The following is a 22043-nucleotide window of genomic DNA, read 5'->3' on the forward strand; positions in this document are numbered from 1 at the left end:
GGGACTCATCTTGAAAGCAGGGAGACAAGGGTTCCCAGAGCACTCAGTGTGCTGACGTACAGGTAGTTAGATCCAACCACACGTTTTAAATCTAGATCTCTCCATTCATATTGTGCAAAGAGGGCAAGAAAAAAAATTAAACTCTGCATCTATCCAGTAAACCTTTACAGTAGCCTACTTTTCGTGAGTGTTGCCTCAGACAAGGCCTCCGTGGCCCCGAAAGACATAAGTTTATAGTTTTCTAAAGTTTCTGCTTATCAACTACTACCTTTCCCATAGAGATTCAGAATCCTAGCAATTTCTTTGAGTCTTCCTTCTGATTGTAGTGTTACCTTAATCCAGTCAGATAACAGAACTAGTGCCATGTGACTTGAGACCAATTGTAATTAATCAGTGCAGCTCAAATTTTGAAGAGCATTTATTGAATACCTGCAGTTAACTGGCCAGTCTTTAGAGGAAATAATTAAAAAATAAATCAAGAGCATTTGAATATCTGAGGAAAGGGCAATCTAATTGTGGACATTCCATGAGCAGAGAGAAAGGGTAAATATTCAGTATGAAATATTTGTTCAGCTCTAATTACTACCATAATCAGCATTTAATATGGATTAATAATAGAACTGTATTAAATGTGAAAAATCAGAAGATTAATGCTGGAAATATCTTTAGATCCTTCTTTTGCCACTTCATCTTCCTCATCCCAACTTAAGATTGTGATCTTCAGTATATAGCATACATTGATGCATATCTTAGAAAATCAGCTACTGCACAAACACATATGTGTTTATCTAATTTGTTGAGATCTACAACTCTTCTATGTATCCAAGAGGATAATCTAGTCCTCTCTTTTGTTGCTAAAACAGTCTTCTGTTTACCAAGATGAGTGTTGATTTTATCTGTGTGCTAATTATTTACATTTAAAACAGTCCCAAACTTTAAACTATTTACTGTATATTTGCATGTTTTACTAACTTTGGTTCACATACTAAGATTTCAGACAATACTTTAACATTCTGTAAAATTTAAAACTCCATTTAACAGGATATTATCAATGAATGTATTCTAACAGCAAGGTTTCTAGACTCAAGTTCACTGCAGTTTAGGAGCATGTTCAGGATAAAAGAATTCATAGACTGATTACGAGAGTCTTGATATGTCACCAGCGATAGGATTTATGCCACTTGCATGTGCCAATTTATAATGTATTGTAAGACTTCCTCTATTAAGAACAGCTATAGCAGAACAGTGACATAGCAATAATGAGGAAAATGTCCTATATTTGTTTCATGTGGGTGGGGTGGGAAAGAGACACAGAAGTATGCAGAAAGGGGATACCACAACCTTCCTCATTCCCAGGACAGAGACAGACTTGGAAGAGCCTGGAGATGTCCAGTCCAACACGCATGACTACCATATGGTAGTCATTGTGAGTCTTTATGTTGACTATGCATGTTGGGGTGGGTGCATAGAAGGGAAAAGGAAAATATTCCTCACGTTTGCTCTCAGAGGACTGGCTTTTTACCTCCCTGATCCCTTAGGGATAGAGTTGGGGAGATGCCCCAGGAAGGTAAGAGATAGGAAGCATGGCTGAAGGAGGAAAGAAACAGGTCATTGGGCATCTTCCCCCATTGAAAGCATCTTCAGGTAAGGAAACCTGTTTTGAGATGGAGAATTGTGGGACTTCATAAGTTTATTCATAGTTTCAGATAAGTTTCCAAACTTTTGTCTGCTTATCTGAACTTCAGAGTTCTTGAGGCTCTGATAATTGAGTAATATTAAAAATAAAGTTTAATTCATCATGGTGAGTGAATGTAACAGCCTTCTAAAAGTTAGGAGTCCCTGGCTTTTTAGAGAGTTATCGTTAATGCCAGAAAACTCTGAGGCTGGTGTGAGGTCAGTAGGTGATGTGGCCATGTCTGATGCAAAACTCCCTGATAGTCAATGGGATGTTCTCAGTTTGCCAGTAACCACCCCAGGATGTTTTTACATAAGGTTGTTGCAGAGACTGTGATCCTAGCAATAGTGCAATAAAGCACTTGGAGGACACAGGGCCATGTTTATTGGGAATGGAATTAAGGTGACTTTCTGGATGAAAATACATGTTCTTGGAATTATTTTTCATTTGTTTCCTGATTTTTGAATTCTTGTGCTGGCCTAATGTGGTGGTGTGAAATCATGGAGCACCACATTAGAGACCCCTATGTGTCACCACTCAGGGTTCCTTCCTGGCTAATTTTTGAATGGGCTGATATAGCCATGTGCTGCTCAGTTGGTAAATTCAAGTCCTCACACTCTGGTGTCTGCTCTATTTCTGTTAAATTCTCAGTACCCCTCAAAGCCAGCAGTAACTGATCTGATCCTTGGTCTGGACTCCATACTACAGTAATTTACAAAATTTAAAACATTGAAAGAGTCAACAAATGTGTGGGTAACAATATACAGAACTCATGATTACTTATTGGGGTAACCTCCAGCTCCTGTCCTTCCACACTCCTGCCACTTTTCATTGTTATGACTTGTTTATTATGTCTGATTCAAAGTGTAAGTAAGTAAGGTCATGGACATGCCTCTTTTTGTTTGTAAAATAGAGAATAAATAGTAAATGTTTAAACTATCCAGGCTCAAAAATTCTGCAACACACCAAACAAATTCGATGGTTGAGACTCTACTCTTGTTAAGTAAGCATCATCTCCAGGTTAGATTATTGTAATTCACTTCTACGTGAGCCTCCCTTCAAGTTGATCTGGAAGCAGCAGTAGTCACAGAATGTGGCTTCCTGTCTGCTCCTTGATTATGGGAGTGGAGGAAGCAGAGAGGTCCAGCTGTCAGTAAGTAGCACACTGGTTTGTTGCAAGGTCTTGCTGACAGTCTGTAAAGCTCTCAGTGATCTAGGCCCAAGGTACTTAAGTGATCATCTCTCAATGTCTGTCCAAGGCAGTTGAAATCAGATGAATTATCCAAGCTGTCTGTCCTGATCCTCTGACTGCACTGGGCCACAGCAGGGCCTGCTTGAATCAGGGATCATGTCTGTTGAATTCGCTCCCATGTTGTATCTGCCAAAATGTCTCCTTAGCTGTCTTCAGGACTTGCTGTAATGGCCTTCTGTTGACATTAGTTTATCTGTTGATGTTTTTGCGGCATCCCAGATGCATCTGTTTAGGTGCTATTAAATTATAGTAGAGATCTGAATAGAAATGTCTTAACATTTTAAAGGTACATATAAATTTAACAAAATCCAACATGACTAGACTGCAGCTCGTGTAACTTTACAAGAGGTTATATGTCATTACTAAAACTAACACTTTACGTCAAAGACTGTGTACCAATTCATCCCCATTATTGAAGATGCTATTTGTTACTACAGAAAAAAGCTTTTATAAGTATAAGATTATTTTTATGGGGTGTCACTTGATAATTCTTTCTGTGGTTTTGGTGGTTTTTGTAGTCTGTTGGAAAGAGTAATAAGTAATATCTATAAGACTTTTGCCTGTGTCAAACTGTTAAATTGATGTATTTGCTCTTGGCTGCTTGATCAATACAAATGCTGGACAGGCTGCTTTGGCTGTGATCTAACCATGTAATTATCAGAAATAGCCAGTAAAAAAATCATTACTGATGGAAAGACTTGCACTGAAATAAAAACTGCCTAACCCCGCCGAAGAAACTTCAGACATAAGTTTTTTAGACTACTGATTCATCTTTCCTGAGACAAAGATACAGATGTTGGTTCTAGTGTTTGAGTATAAATTTAAAATGGAATTAGAATTGCCCAACATTTTAGTGCCATTGAGTTTTTTGTGATGTTGAGGTCCGGCCCTTCAAGGCTATAAGGAAAACAGGTTGTACAGTCCTGGAGATGTAATCACAAGGCTTCATGACATTTGCTGTGATAGCTTGGGTAGCCTATTAAAAATAAATCTTTCTTAAGGGAGTACTCGCTGGATACCTCACTAGGGATGACAAAAGGATTGTCATTTGCTTTTGACAGCTCATCCAGACAGCTTCGTTTGTTGAAGAACTTTGCCAGGCAGCGAACCAGAGAACAACCAACCCCTCTTCCTCCCCTCCCCCTGCCAAAAAAGTGAGGGAAATGTGCCTCTGAGCTTATACAACTAGCTACCTGCACTTTGAAATAAAGTTTCATAAAGCTTCTGTGATGCTGATTTATTAAATATATTAAAATACCTTTTTTCATATGGAGCAGGGTTTTGATTATAGAACCACCTACTGGAAAATTTTAAAACTGCATCAATAGCTTTGTTACTATCACTTTGGGGAGTAAGTGGGAAATGCTGAACACATTGCACTTGAGCAGAAAATAAAAAATAAAGCAAAATGATACTAGAGTTGTACCAGCAGAGGGACCCCTTTAATTTCTCAAATAAATTTGCTGGTCGTACTGAGTTCATGATGGGAGAGATGTGTAACTCACTTAATCTTTTATGTCTTTCAGTAATAGAAGTGTGGAAACATACTAATTCACTTTGGAACGTTTTTTAAATCTCTTATTTAATTCACATCCAATTTCTATAATGTGCCTGCATTTATTTATCAAATTGTGAAGTGGTGATTGGTTGGCCCACTAACAGGTACCGTTGTTTTGGTAACACCCCTTCATCATTTATCAAGGATAACAAACAACTTTTTACATACATGTTGTCATGAATGTAATTGTGTGTAACTAAGTGTTTCTCCTAATGAGATATACCTGAGCACATTTTAAAGCTATCAATTAAACTGTTCGGGTTTTTTGTTTGTTTGCGTTTTACAAAATATCTAAAATCTTCAGCACAGTTCTGAAGCTTTCTAAAGCTGGAAATAATGGTGCATATTGAATACCTTCCTCATTTTGATATTTAATATAAATCCATAAGAAAGTAACACTGATAGGGAATATTTATCCAAGATCTGAATCTGAGGAATTGATAGAAGTTGTTTTTATTTATTAGCTCCTAGAATCATGCCCCTAATAACAAAACACTGTATTTCTATTAAATATATAAAATAATTCTAATGCTAAAAATGTACTTGAGAAGGAAAGTCATTCCCAGCTATTGTAACTGAATTTTTCTGACTATACAATTTCTTATTTTTAAAATATTACTGTTTCCTGTTTTCACATGTAGCCTTCATAGAATTGCTTTGGAAATTTAATGTAAATGTGTAGTGTAAGGTTTATTTTCTGGAATGCTGTATACTGTTTTAATATGTAAACATATATTTTTATTTAATATCAGGTAGTTTTTTCTTAGATGCAGACAAAGATATTAAAATTTAAAACCAACCAATTGAACTGGAAAACAGCAAAACTTTTACTATTTAACTTGGACACAGATTTGAAAGTACACCAGTGTAAATTAATTGGATCTGATGAACTTAATGTTATGATTTTTGTGTCAATTTTGTTTTGATTATAATGATTCATTAGACTTGGCTGTTGTTTTTTGGTTTTTTTTAAATAGCACTATTGTGGAGTTGCAATCTGCTCCATCTTTTCACTGTGCAGTACATGATAAATGGATAATTTCCCCTTGCCTAATAACATGATGGCATGCTTTCAGGATTTTTTAATTTACTAGATATTTAAATGCTTATATGAGTAGAGGTCTGTCTTCTAGACAATACGTATTTTTCTATTTTTCCATTCTAGAAGCAACTACATGCAATTTTCAGACAGTTTAAAGTCTGAATCTGTTTTAATTGCCTGCTGACTATATAATTTATAGGTATTCATCTCTCCAGGCTTGATCCAGTTAATCATCACAAACATTTCGTTTAGAAATAAATACATTTGGAGATTTTTTCTTTGAAGTGGTTTCTGAATCCTTGGGACAAAGATTTTGTGCATGAATATTGCAGAGCATTTTTCAACTAGCAGCTATAACCAAAGAAGTAAGAAATAATGAGCTTAATGGTATCCTACTTGAGGGTTTTCTTTGTAAGCTGTTGTTTAAGTCCCTGGGACAAAAGGAGACTCTTCATCAGGAAATGCATTGTATTTTATCTGGTATTTAGCATTTGTTTTTGGTGGTGGGGAAATAACTTTTAATGGGGAAAAAAGAGTACACAACTCAATAGAAAGTTTCTAGTCTTATAATATTTGATATAATAAAACAAGCAAAAAATATAATACATATATCAATGTTTAAAATAAAATGTTGTAAGTTCTATTTATGAATAGTTTTAGATAGAGGATATGGTATGGATCTTTGGTATGGAGATGAGATCCTCTGCCTATCTCTGGTATATTATAAAGAGTACTTACCAGTGATTTTATCATGTCAATTTAGTGATAGTTTTAAACTCATTAAAATTGTGAGTGATTCATTCTTACTGTGTGTGTTTTGTTGTGTGTCTTTGAATTGGACAAAGATAAGAAATTAGACTAAATTCTACATTTGAGAAAATAGCTTGGCTTCTACAGAGCAAGTATCTCGTTCCAAAATATCAGACTGAAAATGAATGAATCTTTGAGAACATTCTTAAACAGGTAGGATAGTTTATTATTAGGTCAGCATTTCACTCTGCGTCAGAGATCATAATCTCTTTACAGTCTTACAGAAACACACACTTATTGTTTTTGACACAGTGCAGGGTCGTGAGTAGAAACAATTCAGCCTACAAAAGTGCATGTCCGTTCCATGCTCCTCTGCTGACGGCATGTCTGTCTGAAATCAAGTTTAAAAAATTGGCCCTGTCTCCAGCTGACTACTTCTGTCGGACTGAGTCATAAGATTAACCCTTGATTTGTCACCCAGGAAAAACAGAATAAACAGCTGTATTGACTATGATATCACTGATCCAGATACAATCTATTTCATCATAACATGCTTTTCTTAAGGGGAGGGAAAAATCAGCACAATTGCTGCTGAGAATAAATGTGAAATTAAAAAAAAACAAAACACACACACACAAAGAAAAGAGAACTCTCTTTGGACGTTGGAACCATGTCGGAGTAGTCACTGTTCGATCTTTCTGTAGGTATATCTAGTGGTGTTCGCTGCAATTATGCAAAAGATAATTGCAATAACATCAGGATATATTTGTGCACTTTGCCAAATTATAAAATGTCAGTTTGTTGTCATCTTTAGGCAATGTAACCTGTGAGATTAAAGAAAGCTCATAATTTGATATGCTTGAAAGCAATAATTTGATCTCAAAAAGTGGTACATTGAATCACAATGTATTTGGGAATAGTATATTGGTGGGATAAGCATGCAGTACGGTGATAAATTGTCCGGCTATACCAAAAGAAGGACAGGAGACGCTTGATGTGATTTCAATCAGGCCGCTGCTTTGTTACTAGATGTCTGGGACTACCCAGCAGATGAAAGTGTACAGTGCAGGTAACCCATGTTCATTCAGTAATTACTGGGGGACTTACAGCTGCTCCCCATCTTTTTACATCCAGCTCCCCCAGCCAACCAATCCTGGGACCTTACCATCCATCTCTCCCCCCCTCCCCTCCCATAGGCGGGTTCAGATGGGTTATAAGAAAGGGGGGGTTGGCTCTCTGCCGTACCAGTCATAGGAGCCCTCAACCCACCCTCCTATCCCCTTTTCCATTCCTTTAACCAACACCTCCTTTTTAAGTCCTTTTCCCAGCCTGCTCTGTGTAAAAGGGTCTTCACCACCCAAGGCTGCCCCTTTTAAAACCTACCCTTCCGGTTCCCAAGGGATGAGTCAGCGACACACTGACCTCTCCTCCCCTTTTGTAGCAGTTTCTGACCTCTCTTCCTCCTCAGCCCGGCAGTAAAGCACCGTTCTCTTCATTTGACCAGCCAGACAAAATCCATCCCGCTTGAAGGTGCAGTGCGGTTATTTTCAGTGCAGTGCATATAGGTGTACCTTTGCTGCTCCAGTAGGATAGCTAATTCCCCACACGGTATGATGAAGTTGTTATTTCTTTGGTTTTACAGAGGTAAATCAGAAGTAAACCCTTTTAGTCAGTGGGGTATTGTTGGAGTACCCATAGGCAGCACTTTGGATGAGACCTCTCTTTTGTGCTATTTTTGAGGCTAGCTTACCTGTGTGTTGATAAGTCTCAGCGATTTCCTTGTTTCAATAGATGTTAATCAAGTTAGCAAACAATACCAATTGATATTGCCTTCACACTTCTACTGTTTTTCTGTGCAAGTTTAGAGAACATGCTGCAAGAAAGATTAAACATATATGCCACATAGTAAAATACTGAGTTTTTATTCCCCAAAGTGTTTCAACAATAATCAGTTATTTTTAGTACAGTTGAATAATAACAAAATATTGAATATTTGAGGGGGACTTGATCATACTCTTCAATACAAGAGCAGTTATTGTCTTTGAAAATCATTACTCCCCTTGAGGATGCATGCATGCCCACACACAGTGGTTGATTTTACACATTAATGTCCATCGTTGCTTTGGAGGAATTAATCTAACCACTGCTAAAATGTTTTGTCCGCTTCAAAAGTATGTACTGGAACTATTTGATGCAAAAAGAAAATGCTTTTATTCTGCCTGTTTCTTCCAAAATAAAATTGGACTTTTGTTATATAGCTATTTTGTATTTGTTTCCTGACTATAAAAAATACATTGTTCTAAATACTTCACTTTAATCCTAGAGTACTGTATACTTAGGGAAGCAGTATGTGTAAGAGATCTAAAGATCTTTTAGCATATCACATCTATAGAAGGTTTAAGGAATGGCATTGTTGATTGTAAATCAAAGCTTCTTACAGAGTTCTCTGGAGACTGAAATGGGGCTTTGTGATCTCTGGGGGAAGGAGGAAGTTGCAAGTCATTCTGCAGGCTTGCCATTTTAATAGTCTGATATACAGTGATGTTCTTTTTTGCAGCTGCTGCTTAATCTTTAGTATTAGTGAAAAGTTTGGTTCAAATATCATTAGCTTTTAAAACGCTGCCTACTTTTCTTCCCTTTTTTCCTCTGTGTATGTATGTGTTAAAAGCAACAATCTGATCAACATATAAAGTTAAGCAGTAAAGATACACATGCTTTTCGATTAATTTACACTTCAGGATATCTCAGAACCTCCTAATTCAAAACTGGAATAATCACAGTAGTTTGTCATGCTTATCCTTTGCTGGCATATGTCACAGACTAAACTTTTGGGGTAGAAAGCTTTACGTTTTGTGTCTAATCTGCATATATTCTGTATACTTACAGATATTGCAGTGCTTATTTACTAAGATGATGGACACTGTACAAAAAACCTAATAGAAGTCTCTCATGATCATAGTATTTCAGCATATTTGGCTGTTGTTTTCTTTGCTAAATTTCATTCTGTTGTTAGATGACTTCCAGAGATGCTTAGCAAAGATATCCTAATTTCTGCAGCTTTCTTTCCCTACAGATTGCTGAATTGAACATTACCCCTTCTTTTCTTAGTCTGCTGTACGTTCTCTGTTTTGGACAGACGGGAAGGCAGAGCAAGCTCACAGATTTGGCATTTGGCAAAGTCAGAAAGAGATTTTCTGCTGTAATTTTTTTCTGGGGGCACAATCTTTTTTTGACTTTTTTTTTTTTTTTTAAGAGGCTTACTGGACCCTATGCGTTCTTTAACAGCCAAGTGTATTCATCGATAGAATATAAACATGTTTACATACAAATACATGGATTAGGTGTTTCCTGATGTACTGACCAACATACAAAGTATTTTAATATTTGTTTCCCCACAATGTTAGTAACTTCATTCTTTGCATATTGGCTTTCATATTATATATTTAAATCTCCAGACAAACTGATGGAATTTCATATACTTCACAAAGAGGACACATTTTAGAGAAGAATACAAAAAAGGGAAACAGACTCTAAATGTGTGTTCATAAAAGGTTTTCTGTGTAAGAGATGATATATGTTCAATATATTGTGCAATACGTTTTTGTCAGATTAACACTAAAATTTCTATTTTACTGCCAGTTCTCTCTCTCGTGTGTGTGTGTGTGTGAGAGAGAGAATGTTTTTTCACAAAAATGTATTTTCCAGTCTAAATAAAATGTTTTAAATTTGGCCAAACTTAATCATATTTTTATTATGTAATTTAAATATTAAATTTTTATTTCATAATATTAAAATATTTACCTTTATGTAGTTGTCTGTTTAAAACATATGTACTATATTTAACTAAACATGACATACATGTATTTTCTTTGTTTGACAGCCATACAGTACTTGTTTGAGAGGATATACTGTTTCCCAGTTAGAAACAACCCCTGGCCTAGTAGAGATACTTAATTAATTGGGACATAATACTTTTTGGCCCAGGAAATGATTATGTAGAAGGCATAATTATCTAGTCCTTCTTACATATGATTCAGTGTTTCCAGTTCATGATTGCTCTGTGGTGTATTTGTTAAAGTTGCAAGCAACTTTAGACAGAGCCAGATGGTAGTGTCACTGGAGATGCATCAAGCTATGACTCTACTGCCACAAGTGCTCTAATTTAATTAAAACAAAAAAATCAGAAGTTTAACTAGGATTTTTACATTTGTTATTCTTTTGTAATATTTTATTTGTATGGACAAAGCTGCTAATTTCTCAGTGTATTGGTAGCTATAAACCTGTGTATCTTAACTGTTGTAAATAAACTATCTTTGCCAGAGTTGGAATTTGCTGATTGGAATTATGACTAAAAACGGGGGGTTGATAGAATTTTATAGAGATTACAGTGTGTATCTCTCACATACACTCACCCCTACTTCTCCCTATGAGATGGTTCAGTCCTGCTTTGCATAAGTTCCTTTTGAGTAGATCCATGTGTGTATGCATAGTACTAAAGAATTACTCTGTTTGATCGGGTGGATGGATGTCTTGGAGAAAAGCAGTGCACTTTAACTGCAGACTGTGTCATTTTTAGAATCAACATGTATTGTGCATACCCTGTACCTGGAATGGGCAGCAATTCTTTGATGTATTACTACAATGGGAAAACGGTAAGGGTGCTTTCCTTTGTTCATATAATTTCAAAGTGGCTGACATAGCTGAATAGGCACTTACTGAAACCTGTGTGTTTTTAGATTAGTCTAACAAAGTACATTTAGATTGCTGGTGTAATTCACTTGCATATTTTAGAAGACTTGTAAGGCTGGCATTCTGTGGTAAGATGCAGTTAAGTTTATAGTTTGTAATTTTTTAACATTAACCTAACATTGAATTACATAACACTTCTATGTATTTTCTTTTTAAAAGACCATCTGTGTTCTCCATGTTTGCTATGGGTTTGCAAATGGGGAGAGAGGTGGTTTCTGATAGCTAAAAAAACCAAAAATCGACATTTAGGTTTATTGGCTGCTTTGTACAACAGGGAGTAAAGATGAAAGCCTTGGTGGTTATTTATAAAAATAACAAGTATGAATCTCTGGGAATGATTAGGGAAGCAGTCAGCCATTAAGGCTTGTGTTTCCTGTTTGGAGTTTGAGGTTCAGAGACTGACTTTACTGTTACACCATCTGCTTCCAATCATACTAGCATTTTGACGCTATACAGGAAAGTTAGTCTGATTCGCAAACTTGAATCACTATTTACACTAAAACATTTTCAATAGACTTTGTACCTAATAGTGTAGAGGAGGGAATTTAATCCATGTTCTTCCAGAAGATTACAAAGCATTACATTTTTGCTTATACTTCATAGACTTATGTTTTAGTGACCGCGTTCATAGTTTTGGATACTGGCCATTGTATTGATAATGTGCCATGCTACCAAGAATGGTGGCATTTGAATAAAGTAGTACATCTCAAATTGCAAGCAAACATTAAGATCTTGTTCAAGATTTGATTTTTTTCAAAATAATTTTAAGTAAAATGACAAAATGTTATTGGAACTATTGCAGATTACAAAATAAAATGGACATTCACTAGCTTTTGAAATATTTAAACCTGAATCTTTAAATTCCTGTGTATTTTAATGTGAATTAAATGGCACGCTGTTATTTCATAATTGTGTGATATTAATTTAAAAATATCATTTGTATGGCAGAATACAAAACAGAAATCTGGTTTTATGTGTGATGGTGTCTTTTATGTATGCACAGTGGTTTTGTTTAAACATTTTTATGTTCATATTACTTGATTATACTTTTGGCTTTCCCATGGTCTTAAAAAAAAAAAGTATATAGATCAGTTTCATTGGTATTTCTTGTCTCATAAGCCTATGTGAGCTTTGCCTTCATTTAGTAGTAAACTTTTTGCCACGGTTTTCTGATTAATGATCATCAAAGTCAGGTTCTTTAAACTATGTGTATGAGCTTCTCAGAAGAGAGAAAAATTATTGGGGAGAGAGTGGGGAAATACATGAAACTGCATGATCTCTATTTCATTTCCTTTGGTATAAATGCCAGCTGTCTTTCAAATGTGAAATGATTTTTCTTTTATGTCGGCTCCAAAGTTAAAATAGTTTTTTTTTGTTAAGTTTTATGTGAAGATATATATTAGACTTAAGTAAAATTAACTATACAATACCCCTGAAGCAAAAGGAGTGTGACTTGAATGGAGTTTTGATTTTATTCTTTCTTGAGCACTGATCGCCTTATTACAACATTTCTCTTTGTTCTGTAGCAGGAAAAAAAGCTTTGATCTTATTAAGCATTTCCAGGCTTATAGTAGATGGAAGTGCTGGTGCTGTAAGGGAGCATGGCCTGAAAATTGATAGCATGTGCCTGTTATAGGTCAGAGGTGACCTTTATGATCTTGAAGAGTTAGTAAATAGATGACAAATCATATGCCAATCCTATAGCATGTTCCCTTAAGTTTTGGTTGTAATTTTTTTTTTTTACTTTTTCCCAGCTTTCAGTATTTTGTTCTGCCTAATAAGTCTATTATTAGAATAAAGAATGCAATTACTGCTTCATTCAGATATATGAAAGAGGGGTGTGTGGGTGGGTTGGTGTGGGTTTTGGGTTTTTTTCCATGTGTTGCTTTCCATTAATGCTTTTAACCTTCAAATGAAGAGAGAGATTTTCATTTATTATTCAGAATTGTGTGTGAACCTCTCCACTGTTAGAGACGTCTGTATACCTCAAGACCACAGTTCATGTTGAAGTGTTACTGCTTTAATTTGTATCATTTGATCACTTAGCAGATAATGGCATCTGGCTCATGTTTTGAGATTTTATTTGGTGATTTTGACTTTAGATATCAACATATTACCAGCTATCTACTAATCAGTATGAAATGCTGATTTATATACAAAAAATGTAAGTGGGAAATGACATGCAGAAACCTGTATTTAAATTTTCATCTAGAAGTCATATTCTTGAAAGATATTATTAACCTTGAGAGTGGGAAAAGAGTTAGCAAAGTAAATAATACATAGGCAAAATAAGATTAAACTGAAAAAAAAATGCTTCCAAACATGCTAGGTTATACAGAGTGGGTGGTCATAAGAGGTTTGAGATGCATTCACATGGAAGTAGAGTGTAAATTTACAAATTAAATCTGATTTTTCATCCTGTCTGACAGGATTAATTTGGTAATTTAACGTATATTACAGAAGAGTAGTATGTAGGGAAATTTACAATTTTAGCATAAATCCTCCACCAAACAATAAAACACCATTGGTATGATGTATTATATAATATGAAACAAGAAATATTTTGTTTAGTATATGTCCTAAATTAAAAACTAAGTAGATACGCTTATTCTGTTTGTTGGAGGACCGCATAAGCTATTTATACCAAACTAGAAAACAGCATGTTTTTTACTTTTTTCTTCACCTATGGATATCCAGAAATGATTTTCTCAGTGTCTGGGAAGACCATCCAAGCATACCTTGGGGACTGGGAGGAAGAAAAGTTGAATTAAGTCAAAAAGAGCATTCTCTCAAATGGTGAAAAAGCAAGATTAAAAATTAAGCCCATTTTTACTATTGAGTTCCACCTCACCTTTCATTTTTGCTAGGTACTAACTTCCTATCCTTTTTGGGGGGAGGGGGGAATTCAGATGTGTTTGAGACAAATTAATGGCATGTACTTGGCAAACTTTTTAATGGCTTCAAGGTAGTTGCTTTCTACCATTTTTTTTTTAAGAAACCTATTTTGGTATTGCTTCTTCGTTCATGCCCTGTAAAGTAGAAGAGGGAACTATCAGAAGTCTAACAATATAGTTTTTGTTTGTGTTTCCTTTCGGATAAAATAAATAAATGTTTTCATCTTTTTCAGCAATGACATCTGAAAATTAAAAACATATAGGATGCTATTTATATGAACTTTTTTTTTTTTAAACTAACTTGGGTAGTCAAATAAGCAGTGAGTGAGAACTGTTTAAGAACTTGGCAAAATAGAGAATGCCTACGTTATTGCTTATCAAACAATATCAAATAGTTTGAGGAAAGATTTTTGTTTAATTTTCAAGTTTATTTTGTGCAGCTTTTAACTCTACTATTCAGTAGGATGACATAATTTAATAGCATGTTGTTATACTCTAGGTACCATGCACAGTATGAATGAATTTGGTACCTCCATCCCCATGTGGTTATGTTTAGTTACTAAGTAAATGGTCTTATGTTTTCCTTAGCGTAGGGCAAAATTTCAGAGAGGCATTTGTTATAAAGGAGTTTCTGCTTCTGCTATAGCAAGTTGTTACAATGATGATAAACAGAGAAGGAAAGAACAAACACAAATTATAATGTACGTTCCTTCAGATCATTCGTGTTTTCCACATTTTCAGTGATATCTTTATAATTTGTTCCTGAGTGAGGTTATTTTCTCCATTTTTCTGAGGTATATAAACTACTATCTAGAAGTGCGCGCGTGGATGTATGCGTGCGTGTGTTTAAAAAACTTGAGAAAATGTGGCTTGCTTTTTGGTGTTGTTTCATAGCACATTGAATTAGAATATCAAGCTAGCACATATCACTATAAGTGTTACAATTTTGAAAATGACTTGAGATGAAATATATCAATACAATTTTATTTTTGTAAGGTACCTTGTAGAAGACATGTGAAGTCTGTTTTTACATAAATATAGACATTTTCAGTTTGCAAAGTTTACACCAATCAACTGTTAATAAAGTAAACATTTTCTGCTTTCCAGAGGGATTTTGATTCAGGTTTTATTAGTGTTGGATCAGTTAGCACAGAGAGAGAAAAGTACAATTAAATCCACCCTATACCATATGCTGCCCATAACAGCTCAGACAAGGTCAAAGCTAACATTTGTAAGTCAGGACAAACATAGGATCATGCAGGAAATCTCTAGGGGTAGACTGCTTTGGGCATTGAATAAAGCATTGGTCAACTTGATTTTTTTTCTCCCTCCCTCCTAAGAAGTGTGGGTCACAGTGTGTTAGCCCAGGAGAGTTTTATCTGCTCAACTCCAGTGGACAGAACTGCCAATCTATTGAGCATCAGTCCCCTGTTAGGAGGGTGTGTTGTCTACAACATGCTTTATTGATGCTTTAGTGTGAAGGTTATGTCCATTTCCAGGGGCAAATGAAAGCAGCTAGGGAGGGGATCAGGTGCTATACTAGATAGATCTATAGTTCTTAAAATTGTAGGCACCAAACAGTGACACACACTCATTTGTTCAGTGTATGTGCTTTGATAAACACATGTGTGTTGAAGACAGCCTGTAGAAATGTATTAGTCTGTGCTTATGAGTTGTAGAAACTGAGATTACTAGTGAAATAAGAGAAGTGACTTAAAAGCAAAGGAAAATGTTTTATCAGTATTTTCAACCCCCCCCCATGTGGTCAGTATTAATATTATGTAGGAATTTATATCACATCCATAAAGGTGTTCTGAAATTTGACAGACAAATACTGGAAATTGGTTGATTTAAGTGATCAATTTCAGGCTTCCTTTGAATTTCTTAAACTAAAAAACTGGAAGTTTTGAAGATTAAATTGTACATATCATTATTTAAAAATGTGGTTTGATTTTTATTTAAAGAAGTGGGGGAGAAGGCAACTTGTTTAGAAAATTATTGCAAAAGGAAACTTCAGATATGTTGTGTATTTATTTCTGCTCCCACTCTCCCATTTCCCTCCCTCCCCCAAAAATATTCAATCAGGATTTTTAGCAAGTGAGTCTAGTGCTTAAATTTGACTACATCCTTGACATGACACTGCATTTCTTAATGCCTCATTTAACCCAGGAAGTAAGAAGGGTTTGTGTGATGCACCATTATGGTATCAATGATTCCACATTTTCAGAATTCCTCAAATAGACATTTATGATATGAGCTTAAAAACTGCATAAACATTTATTTGAAATTTGGACTTTAATTGCACTGAAGGAGCCATATCCTCCTACAGTGGTAGTATTTTTCTTTAGATTTATGCTATCATTAAAAATTACTGTCAGGTTCAGAGTTCAGACTGACGTGTTCTCAGTTTTTTCCATTGTACTTAAGTACTGAGGGATTCTTAAATCAGTGCGAGACTTCATACCTGTTGTGTGAAGACCTTGGCAGAAAATAATGTTTAGGATAGAGTCAATTTGAACCTTGCATTTCCTGGCTCTTGTCAATTTGTCATCTTGCTTAAATGTCGTTTTTGCATGTTCATTAAAATTTGACACTACATAATATTTTTTTTGTTGTCGGTGTGAGTACTTACGTCTTGTTATAAATACTGGATGGAATAACTATAATTGTCATTCTTCATTCCCTCAGTTTTTATATTCATTATGTTTGTGAAGGAGCTGAGCATTAAAATAAAAGTTTCCATTTATCAGACCACTCTTTTAGCAGCAGAAGCCTTTGCTGCAGTACATATAGATAATATATTGTAAAAGCTTGCTGCATCCACAAATCATTCATCAGTGCATACTTATATTAATACATGACCAGTGCTGATGAAATTTGGGTAGGTCAGTTAGTGGAGTTCATAAGCTGCAGTTGTGGGTATCCATTTTTACTGCCCTAGAAAAGAAGTATGTATGTATGTAACTGCTTGATAAATGTCAGTTTTCGTGGTCTCTGAAACTTTCTGAATAGCAAGGTTTTAAATGAATAATATAACTCATAATTTCACGTACAGCATGCATGTCAGGAGATTTAGTGGAAGCATCTTTAAAATAGGCTTTGGTATTTTGCTTCACTGGCATGTTTCATCTCTTTACATATTCATTTAGTATGGACCATGGAAACATAAAAATATCAAACCAATTAATGGGAAGGAAATTAGTTGAAAAGAAGTATGCAAATAAGGTTGTTTTTTGGATGGTATTTTTGATGTTTATACAGTGAAGATTTAATTATAGTAACAAAGCAAAATCAGTAACTCAGACCTTTTAAGATAAAGTAATGCCTTTATGTTTGGGAATTCTTTAATTAGTAAACAGAAGGACACGGCATAATCTCCTGATACTTTGTAGATTTATTACACTTTTTAAAATGATGATCTTTTACAATAGTATCAGTTAAATACGTTAAGAATACCTGCGCATTTGAAAGAGGATATGCTGATTAAACCTGATCCAGTAGGAAATGTCCATGCTCTTCTGAGCTACACAAGCTCTGAAAGGCCAAAAAGGCTGACTCTGCAGCAGTACAGCCTATTGAGAGAAGACATCTACAAATTGAAGTGAGCTTAAAAAACAGCAACCCAGAATCACCGAGCCATTCATAGTGGAGAAATGTGGAACAGCTCAGGGTGGGGGAAGGAGAGGGAAGTGGAGCTCTTGACCTCCTCTGCTCTGCAACTCCCTTGTCCCCCTTCCTTCCTGCTGAGGCCACACAGCCTGCAGGAATTATGACAGCTTTAGGATTGAAGGGTAAAGTCTGCGCACAGCTCTGAGAGAGATAAGACCTCCACTATATGGACCATTTAAAAATTGTATCTGGAGTGGGTGTTTTGGAAGAGCTCTCCCACCCCTCATTAGTTTCACATGGGTGCTTTCTCTGAAGTTCCCTCCTCAGACCCCTGATTAAATCGCTTTCAGTTGCCATGCGTTCAGGGGGATTTGTGGAAACCTTCAGCAGGATGGATTTCTCTTCTACCTGCTTGACCGAGTTGTCTGCCAAGGAGCCTTTTTGGCCTGGATGGTCCTTTAACACTTTTCCCTGGCTCCCTGAGAATGTCAGCCAGGGAATTGTTTTGGTGCCTCCCAGATATCATTCCCATCAGCTTAATATTGGGTAGCCATGTCATATTTAAAATGTCATTATGCAGCTGCTGCAAAAGAGAACACCTTCTAACTAGGGAGCAAATTCCATCACTGTGTGACGAGAAGATTGCAGAGCTGCTGGGGGCCAAAAGCCACATGGGCTGGATAAGGTCCCTAAGCATTAAACGTGTTTAAAAAGGCTGAGCTGGATGATCCAACGCATCTTTTCCTAACTTGAAAGTGTATTTAAATATCTTTCCTTTATTGTCAACTTGTAATTAAAAATGTTGATGTTGCTTCTTGTAGACATAGTCTAATCTCAATTAATCTTTTTTTTCCTTTGCTTTTAAATTCTGTTTGTAATAACACAGAGTAAAACTTGTGATTAGGTCATTAACCAGAAAAAATACTGGCGCTCATCTGCAGGTGATCAGATGACATAAGACGCCTGGTTTTAATTTGTGGGTAGCTCTGATTGTAACTAAAAGAGACTTGCTCTTTCTGTGGAATTGGCTGACTATTTCTCCACATCTGGAGTTAATGAAGTCTTTGAGACCACATCAGTTACGTTTTGCCGCAAGAGTCCTTTGATCTGAAAAATCTAGACTGGCATAAGTGCAGCTTCATAACATTGCAGCTATATTTTTGCAAGCTATAGTTAGGATACCAAAAACAAGTAGAAATTATATAAACTTATGTGCATGTGCTAGAACTTTCACGTAGATATTTGAAAGGATTTCTTTGACATTGGTAAATTTCATAACATTTTTATCATGCTAATGTCCCGTTCATGTGTAACCATAAATGATGCATTTGTTGGAGCTGAACTTTTTCTAGCTAAATTTCCCTTCTGGGGTGCTTGCTTGTTCAGACAGTCTTATAAAATGTCAAAATTATTAGAAGTGATTGAAATTTCAGTCTGTAGCCCACATTACAAATTTTGTTGATAGCATTTCTCTGGCAAAGTTTAAAAGATGTATAATTTGTCATTGTGGATTTCTTCACATTAATCAATGCACATCTCCATGTCAATGCTGCATGTCATAGAGCTTTGTTTCCTCTGCTGTCCTGTGACAATGATAGATTATTCATCAGCTATAGCATATGCTGCATTATTTTGCACAACAGACAACTTGTAAATTAAAACCAGTTTTACCTAATATGTTTGTAGCCTTATGATTGTGATCACCTAAAATTTGACAGTCTGTCACTTTTGTTTGAGTATGTGTGAAGTGTATGTATGTATACGTATATATTTAGTACATACCAAAAATACATACGTACTCTTAACAGAATTTATAACATGTTATGCTGTAGCTCAGGTTTGGTCAGCACTTTAGCTTTCTTTATTTCCAGGAATTTAAAATTTGGAAGTAACCACACAAAAATAAGTCATTAATTTGAACAAAAGTTCCACTTGGAAACACTATCTTTGTTTTGAAAATAACAAAAACATTCAAACAAAAATATCCTCTTGAGTTTGATTGCAAAATACAAATGCAAAAACAGAGAGAGAAACTAAAAGTAGTGAAATGTTTCCACTATATTTCTCCCTTCCTGCTTCCCATGTATCCAGACCCAGTTCTTATTTGAGAAGATGCCCTAAGGTTGATCCTGTATTTCCTTACCAGTGTTTTATATACTGGCATAGCTCAGCTGATTTCAGTGGAGTTACATCGGTGTCAAACTTGTGTAAAGGAGTGGCAAATCAGTTCTGTCACATAAAACAGCTCCATGCACATGCATGCCGAACCATTTGATCTGACAACAGCAGCCTGGAAAAGCATTCTGGGTATTGGTATGCAAATAAATGCAAGATGTGACCCACTTAACTTCCCAAATTCCCATATCAGAACATTCACCCTTGTATACTAAAATAGAGGTTTCCTAGACCTTGGTAGTAGTCATAGACCTTTTTTTAGTCTCTTTTTTTTAGTGGTACCCAGCCTGTTATAATGTGAGGGGAATGACCTAACGGTATGTATGCACGCACACACAAAAATATGTACCCTACAATTTTTGGCATATCTCTTATGCCCATATTAAGTTTAGACTTTTAAATTAATACATTTGAAACCTATAAATCAATTGGTTTATTTTGGAGGAGAGGGAAAAGCAAAATTGAGGTGGGTTCTTTTTTTTTTAAAAAAAAACATTTTTTTTAAATATTTTATGTGGGAAAAAATATTTTAGCTCAAATGTTACATTTTTGTGTACTCAGTAGTCATTTATTACACTAGTGTATCTGCACTGCAGTTTTTTATAAACTAAAAATAATGTTAAGAGGACTTTTTTATTTTATGATTGTACTGTCCCAAACACAACAGGTTGCTGGTCCATGACTGGAGCCTCCTAGATGCTGCAATACTACTGCTAATTATAACAACAGTATAGGCAGTTCATACTGGAATATTTAGCAAAATTATCATTATAAAGTTATGGCATCCCTTAGCACAACCTGCATTACACTATGAGTTATTGATGCATTGTCTGTATTGATTTTGTTTATACATATCGTATCTGAAAAGTCTTTGATTTATTTCACTGCTCATTTATAATTATTGTAATTGGAATCGTTTGATCATAAAATGTATTTGTTCCCCTGTATAGTTTTCCATTTGATGGGAATGTTGATTATTTACCAGTGCAAAATGTTCATACTGAGCTTATTTGAAACAAAGGTTTACCACTTCCAAATCAAAAAAAGATCTTTTTGAAAGCTGTGCCAGACTTAAAAGGTTATTTGATATTGAAGTTTTAAGATCACTCAGCAGGATATAGCCTTGCATTACTTTCCCTTCCCCCCTCCAATCCAACAAAAGCAGACAGGTTTCTGGTTGGATTATGAAGTGCAATGACACTAAACTCCCACCAGTTTCAGTAGACATGAATGTTTTACCTGATTTGTAGAGATTCCATCTAATTAAATATTTAAACAAGAATAGTTATTTTAAAATTGAAACTTATTTTGGACCCATGTATTTTAACTTTACATTATTTTTTGTTTTGAGCAGCAAGTCTGTGTGAGATGTGTGCTTTTTAAGCAGAATCAATACTTAGTCTTTTTATTGGGCCACCTGGCACAGCAGAAAGTTTAGTGTTAGGATCACAGTAGTACTTTGGCAACTTGCTAAAAACAAAATAAGGGCAACAAATGAATTAAATATTGGGATTTGCTGCACAGTTCCCTTTAATTTAGGTCTCTGTGCTATCATGCTGTTTTTCTGTTTATGTGTAACAGCCAAATATTACATCCATGCTTTTTGTTGCTTTCCAATTTTAGGTATACGCACCATCCCCAAGTTCTGATGACTTCAATAGAGAATCTCCAAGTTATCCATCTCCTAAACCACCAAGCAGTATGTTTGCTAGCACTTTCTTTATGCAAGGTAAGTAAAGTAGCCTAAATACAATAACATTTATAATTTGTCCTTTAGGTGGAAATATAAGGCTAGCCCAATGTTGCATCGAATAATGTAATAAATACATTTCCAGGGAGGCTAAGGTGTTGTGCTGGGTCTTACAGTTGAGTTTTATATACTTCTACAAACTGTGAGATGAAGGGAGCTATCCTTTGATTTAAAGGTTTCTTTGTGCCATTAATTGCTGACTGCAATTTAAAGGGATTATCCAGCAGGCCAGATGGACAGAATTCCCCATTCTTTGATTTGTAGGGGCTTCAGAACAACGCAGCAGAGTGATAGAGAAAAATGATGTGAGGGCTTTTTGGTCATTCTGGAGTCTGGCTGTACAGTATCTGTTAACAATCTGGGGTCTCAATAAATGCTTATATCTCCAGCATGCCAAAAATACAGATGACTTTGAATTGTACAGAAACAGAAACCATGAGATTCAGATCACATTTCTTCAACTTCATGTCACATAACTAGCTTTTACTTTGGTCAAATGAGGTTTTAAATATACTGTAAACATCGTCTTTGAGTACTGAAGTGTACAATGCCATTGCAGTCCGTATTGCTGAGGGAAAGCAGTGCTGAC

The 22043-nt window shown here is 35.5% G+C and overlaps 1 protein-coding gene across 27 annotated transcripts in view; it reads left to right on the plus strand.

Moving 5' to 3' along the window:
• TCF12 (transcription factor 12) overlaps window positions 1-22043 on the plus strand; it is a 273293-nt gene that overhangs the window by 213602 nt on the left and 37648 nt on the right. For 24 of the 27 annotated variants that reach the window (XM_067555900.1, XM_067555916.1, XM_067555903.1 and 21 more), the window contains one exon: window positions 21328-21433. In XM_067555900.1, coding sequence (XP_067412001.1) covers window positions 21328-21433 — 106 coding nt within the window. Of the gene's footprint in view, window positions 1-10736; window positions 10930-21327; window positions 21434-22043 lie in introns of those variants that run through there. The other 3 variants (XM_067555925.1, XM_067555927.1, XM_067555928.1) reach the window with 1 other exon arrangement.

The sequence above is a fragment of the Emydura macquarii genome, unplaced genomic scaffold (assembly GCF_026122565.2).
Source record: "Emydura macquarii macquarii isolate MOO-44397 ecotype Brisbane River unplaced genomic scaffold, CSIRO-AGI_Emac_v2 contig_1644, whole genome shotgun sequence".
Classification (NCBI taxonomy): Eukaryota; Metazoa; Chordata; order Testudines; family Chelidae; genus Emydura; species Emydura macquarii.